The 6,503-nt window shown below is 44.9% G+C and overlaps 1 protein-coding gene across 2 annotated transcripts in view; it reads left to right on the forward strand.

Annotated features, from left to right (window-relative positions):
* The window catches only part of XPO6 (exportin 6), a 55,752-nt gene that overhangs the window by 29,693 nt on the left and 19,556 nt on the right, over window positions 1–6,503 (forward strand). For both annotated transcript variants that reach the window (XM_085862924.1, XM_085862925.1), the window contains exons 10-14: window positions 285–411; window positions 506–615; window positions 2,043–2,151; window positions 2,335–2,427; window positions 2,676–2,745. In XM_085862924.1, the coding sequence (XP_085719050.1) occupies window positions 285–411; window positions 506–615; window positions 2,043–2,151; window positions 2,335–2,427; window positions 2,676–2,745 (509 nt within the window). The remainder of the gene's footprint in view (window positions 1–284; window positions 412–505; window positions 616–2,042; window positions 2,152–2,334; window positions 2,428–2,675; window positions 2,746–6,503) is intronic.

The raw sequence follows: 6,503 nt of genomic DNA on the forward strand, positions 1-6,503 counted from the left end.
CCAGCCACGGTGACACGTACTGTGCCGCCATGACTGCTCTCTTCTCGGTGTTTGCAGGGTCTGCAAAGACTCCTAGCAGCTGCAGTAGGTAATTCCGCCCTCCCCTCCCCCATCACTTTTATCATCTTCTCAAATACCATTTCGAGCTCTCGGAGCTTATTAATTTTATTTCCATTTGTCCCTGTAAGGGCACTGATTTAATAATGTTTTCTCTTCCTTCTTCCCTCTTCCCTTGTTTGCCACAATACTTCTTCCTGGGCCATTCCCTTGTGCCCCCAAAACAGTTACTTGGAAAGGTTCACAGAGTTCCTTCGGTTATTTGTGAACGTACACCTTCGCAGAGTGGAATCCAGCTCACATTTTCCCGTGGTTGAATTCCTCGCGCTCCTCTTCAAGTACACGTTTAATCAGGTGGGTGAGCTTTCTGAGCTTGGTTTGAATGTTGCCTGTTCGAAAAGCCTGTTCTCCTTCTTAGTCCGTGCATCCAATGACAAACTCTTTCCAGCCGACCAATGAGGGGTACTTCTCATGCCTTGACATATGGGCGACGTTCCTGGATTACCTGAGCGGGAAGATGAAAAACCGTTCTTCAGACAAGGAAGCCGTGCTGGCAAGGTGAGATTGTGATAGCTTTGTGATTAACTGCAAACATCCCCATCGCCACCCCCCCCACCCCCTTGTCTGTGTCGACTCTGCTTCACAAGGAAATGAGAAGCAGGTGGAGGTCATTCAGCTAATCGTGCCTGTGCCACGTCAACACCACATCAATTTTTCAACACCAGATCAAAACAAGAAAATGCTGGTTGGAGTATGTCCAGAGCGGTTGTTTTGCAACACCGGGGTGGAACACATTGGCTTATGTCTGAAGCCAGTGAGCAGATTCGGGAGGTTGAGTCGTAATGTATACAAGAGTGTAAAATGGAAACAAGTGTGTAGAGAAACAGCGTATGTCGAGGTTTTGCTGTACTCCAAACACCATACAAAAATAGGACTACTGGCCCTGTAGTTTGTCTGGGTCCTGGCGTAATTTGGTAGCATTCTGATTGGTGTGTCTGGAGAATAAGATTTTTTTTTTTGAAGAAATTTGCTGTCCTCCATTTTGACCGACTTAGAGTCGCGTGACCGGACCGAGCTTTGCAATCCCTGTTACCAGTCAGGAGCGGGAACATTACTGCCAAGTTTCAGTCGGATCAGCCCAGCGGTTTGGCCGGAGAAGTTGTAAAAGGAGACGGACGGACAGACGGTACGCAATGACAATACCTTATCAGGAATTTAAATTCCAGATAAGCTAAGAATAACAAATGAATGGAGGTGACCAGTGAGTTTGGATTTTGGGAGTTTCACAAGAAGGTGGTTACTGCCACACTGACTGCGTCCTGCAGAACCCTGGGGGGGGGGGGGTGGAAGAGCAGACAGAAAGTGGATAGAGCTTGGAAAGGGCTATGGGTGCAAGACCAGAAAGGAGGTAGTAGAAGACAGAGTTATTGTTTATATTTGCTGATGGGATATGTTTATCGCATCAGTTTTTGTCAGCCAGACCTTTTATGCACTTCTATGTTACAGCAAGTGCACGTCTCCTGATAACTTTTTGTCGTCGTCCGATACATGAAGCATTGGCTTTGCCGAAGCAGTTTCTTGGCTGGTGTTGCAATCTGACGCAGGATACACGACTGAGTTTGGAGGAATTTTGAATTTGACCACTGCCTTTGAATCCACATGGAATATGTGCAGGCACAAGTAAGGCAATTTAATTAATTTCTTTTACTTTAACACGTCGCCCCGTTAAGCCAATCACACATGTAAGTTCTTCTTTTACACTTCATCCCATCCTATCGATCTTGACTCAAACGTGTTTCCAAATTCCCTTTCATTTCAGGGAAACGCAGTTTGCAGCTGGAATGGTCAATCCTGATGCAACAGTGATTTATTTTGATGAACCCTGTTCAATCGTCGAAGCGGAGACGCACTCACTGTTCCCGTTCTCAGTCTCGCTTTCTTCGTTCAACCTCCCTTTTCCCAATTGCATCTCTCACTTGTCATAGGTACAGAGATGCACTGCCAGCACTGATGGTGGAGGTTTTGCGTCGTGTGCAGTTCCGCTTCAACCAGTCCGAGCTCGAGGAGCTGGATGATGAAACCCCTGATGACGATGTGAGTGTGGGCTTCGAGGCTCATTTGGTGGACTGTTTGGAGAGTTTAACTGCTTCCATTATATCATGGAACTCTTACAGAAAAGCAATGTTTGTTTTTTGTTTGTTAAATTTGTTCTTCTTTCAGTGTTTTTCGATTAATCCCTTTGTATTCCATTAATCATCACTGCACACACACGTTCAGGATCGGACCGAATGGCAGCATTTCTTGCACCAAAGCCTGGAGATCGTGGCTCGGGTGGCAGAGCTATTGCCAGAGCAAGCTTTTTCCATTGTGGTGAGATTATTTCAGAAAATTCTATTGATCTCCATCCTTCTGACAATTTAATTTATTCATCCAGAAGTTATTCAATGTAAACTTCAAAATTTCCATCATGATTGGCTTGTGATGCACTGTTCACTGTTTCAATGTCTTGGTTACAAACTGTGCTGCAGTTGTCTGCTCATGGACAAGCAATGTCAAAGGTTTTGAATTAAATGACTTTCGTAGCTAGTTGTGCCATTTAATGTTCTGTCCCCTTGCAGTCCCCGTTGCTCCGTGAAAACCTGAACATCTACCTGGGCCTTCAGCAATTTGTGGTGCCTTCAAGGTCAGGTCAGTATTTTTTAAATTTTAATTATTAGTATTTATTTTTAGTTTTGTCTACATATTCATGACAGGAGTAACTCTTGCCTGAACTTTCTGATACGAGACTTTCAAAATGACCTTTGAATGCTCACGAGCCTTTTTGCTCATGCGCTGCGCGTATTTACAATGACTCGGCTTGGCTCGACAGGCACGTTTAATGTACCATTGCTCGTGCAAAATTCGTAAATCAAATTGTCCTTTTGACAAAATTTTAAGCTTTTAGATAAAATGGTGAACCACAATTGTTGTGTTGGTGAATGCACTTTGGACTCGTGAGAATGTCAGAAATAAATGAAATTTCCATGTTTGAGAGGAGTCCAGTTCATACCTTTTCCTGTTTATACAAGCGAGCAAAGGCAGTGGCTCTCACACACTCACATACATACATACATACACACATACACACATACATGCGTTGTTATATCCATTTGGATTTCAGGAGGTGGGAGGAAGTTCGCCCAGAACTCAAAATATCCATCTCCTTTTTTGGTAAAGGATCATGATTCATGAACAAAACTGTGAAACTTCGTTCTCATTGCCTCGTTCCAAGGGCTTGACTTAAAATCTTCACTGAACCTCTGGCAGCCTCCACTTGTAGCTCGTTTGGAGTGATATTCCCCTGAATGATTTTTAAACACTCATTAAGGGTTCTCATTGCTGGAGCTCTGACTATGACTGGTACAATTTCAGCTTTCTTCAGTTTCCAAATCCTCTTGATCTCATTTTTCAGATCCTGGCATTTGGTCATTTTCCTGATTTCTGGAGCATTTCATCCAAAGTCATTGGGAACTGAAACCTCGATTAACAATACTGACTTTTCCTTTTTTTGCGTTTGATCACCATGTCCTGACGCAGTGCTTTGTTTGCATTGTCCACACTTGATGGGATCATCTTGTCATACGTGAGCATTTTATGTTGATTATCAAGGATCACATTTGGTTTGTGTTTCCATGATTGTTTTGGGACCGGGACTCTCTCACTCCAAATTTTCTTCCAGCCATCACATACAGCCGTTAATAAAGATTAACGTTTGTGAACGTCTCCCTGAGATGACTATATATATATATATATATATATATATATATATATATATATATATATATATATATATATATATATATATATATATATATATATACAGTGGGGAGAACAAGTATTTGATACACTGCCGATTTTGCAGGTTTTCCCACTTACAAAGCACGTACAGGTCTGTAATTTTTATCATAGGTACACTTCAACTGTGAAAGATGGAATCTAAAACAAAAATCCTGAAAGTCACATTCTATGATTTTAAATAATTAATTTGCATTTTATTGCATGAAATAAGTATTTGATCACCTCCCAACCAGTAAGAATTCTGGCTCTCACAGACCTGTTAGTTTTGTCTTGAAGAAGCCCTCCCATTCTCCACTCATTACCTGTATTAACTGCACCTGTTTGAACTCGTTATCTGCATAAAAGACAGCTGTCCACACTCAATCAATCAGACTCCAACCTCTCCACAATGGGCAAGACCAGAGAGCTGTCCAAGGACATCAGGGACGAAATTGTAGACTTGCACAAGGCTGGGATGGGCTACAGGACAATAGGCAAGCAGCTTGGTGAGAAGGCAACAACTGTTGGCGCAATTATTAGAAAATGGAAGAAGTTCAAGATAACAGTCAATCTCTCTCGGTCTGGGGCTCCATGCAAGATCTCACCTCTTGGAGCCTCAATGATCATGAGAAAGGTGAGGGATCAGCCCAGAACGACACGGCAGGACCTGGTCAATGACCTGAAGAGAGCTGGGACCACAGTATCAAAGAAAACCATAAGTAACACACTATGCCGTCATGGATTAAAATCCTGCAGCGCATGCAAGATCCCTCTGCTCAAGCCAGCGCATGTCCATGTCCATCTGAACTTTGCCAATGACCATCTGGATGATCCAGAGGAGGAATGGGAGAAGGTCATGTGGTCTGATGAGACCAAAATCGAGCTTTTTGGTTAAAACTCCACTCGCCGTGTTTGGAGGAAGAAGAAGGATGAGTAAAACCCCAAGAACACCATCCCAACCGTGAAGCATGGAGGTGGAAACATCATTCTTTGGGGATGCTTTTCTGCAAAGGGGACAGGACGACTGCACCGTATTGAGGGGAGGATGGATGGGGCCATGTATCACGAGATCTTGGCCAACAACCTCCTTCCCTCAAAAAGAGCATTGAAGATGGGGCGTGCTGGGTCTTCCAGCATGACAACGACCTGAAACACACAGCCATGACAACTAAGGAATGGCTCCGTAAAAGCATCTCAAGGTCCTGGAGTGGCCTAGCCAGTCTCCAGACCTGAACCCAAAAGAAAATCTTTGGACGGAGCTGAAAGTCTGTGTTGCCCAGCGACAGCCCTGAAACCTGAAGGATCTGGAGAAGATCTGCATGGAGGAGTGGACCAAAATCCCTGCTGCAGTCTGTGCAAACCTGGTTAAGAACTGCAGGAAATGTCTGATCTCTGTAATTGCAAACAAAGGTTTCTGTACCAAATATTAAGTTCTGTTTTTCTGATGTATCAAATACTTATTTCATGCAATAAAATGCAAATTAATTATTTTAAAAACTTACAATGTGATTTTCAGGATTTTTGTTTGTGATTCCGTCTTTCACAGTTGATGTGTACCAATGATAAAAATTACAGACCTCGACTTGCTTTGAAAGTGGGAAAATCTGCAAAATCGGCAGTGTATCAAATATTTGTTCTCCCCACTGTATATATATATTGTTACGGCTGTGGAAATTCGCAATACACCATAAAGGGTCCTTAGATCAGTTATGACGATAAGTAATTGTGTAGTTAGATTTCCCCACCGTTGTTTAAAGGGAATTTCCATGTTCACAGGGCTGTGATCCTTTGAGTTAGCTGTTTTTCTTTTCTCTATCATTATTTTGGACCAATCATCCCCCAACAACCAAATCGCCACCACCAACATCATTCCCAAACAACTACAACTCAAACACCACCACCTTCGTCTCTTTACCTCCACAACTTCATCCCGCAAACATCGCTTCACCGCCATTCTCAAACGACGCCCGCCAACAACCAAACTCCCACCACCTCCGCCTTTCTACCACAAGTCGTGCCATTGGCTGTGAATGCGTTCCTTTCGCCTCAAAAAGCGGATCAGGAATGCTTCACGCCCCCTTTTCATCCGCCCAATGGCTGAGCATCGGGTGGTGTGGCCCCGCCTCCGAACCCGCAGTGATCCAGATATTTGCATAGACAACCCTCCCCCGGGCTATTTGAGCGCAAGCACGGCGCTGCTCGCGGCAGAAAAGTCAAGTCTGGAGAGCGCAGAAAAGGTGGCAGTCTGGAAGGTCTGGAGAGTGCGGAAAAGTGGGAGCAGTGGAGTGGCAGCAGCAGTGTCGGCGGGGCAGTCATGTCTGCAGTGTCGGCGGGGCAGTCGAGTCGGGAGACGGAGCTCGAAGCCGACGGGAAAGGCAGACGGGGAGCGCCGGAGAGAGCTCGCCAACCACTCCAGGGGCACGAAGCCAGGCGCAGCTACTCTGACATCGCGGCTTGCCCGCCATCGCGCCACGAGGGCGCGGGTAAGACCCTTCGGTCTCGTGGACCTGGCCGCTCCTTCAGGTTCCACGCGCATTAGGCCCACGGGCCCAGTCTGACTCCCTTGTCTATGAGGGGGTCTTTTCTTGCTTTTTCTTTGAATGCGTGTTGTGGCGCCGAGTCCCGTAAGT

The sequence above is a fragment of the Eptatretus burgeri genome, chromosome 17 (genome assembly GCF_056783735.1).
Source record: "Eptatretus burgeri isolate ZD-2024b chromosome 17, Ebu_testis_v1, whole genome shotgun sequence".
Taxonomy (NCBI): Eukaryota; Metazoa; Chordata; class Myxini; order Myxiniformes; family Myxinidae; genus Eptatretus; species Eptatretus burgeri.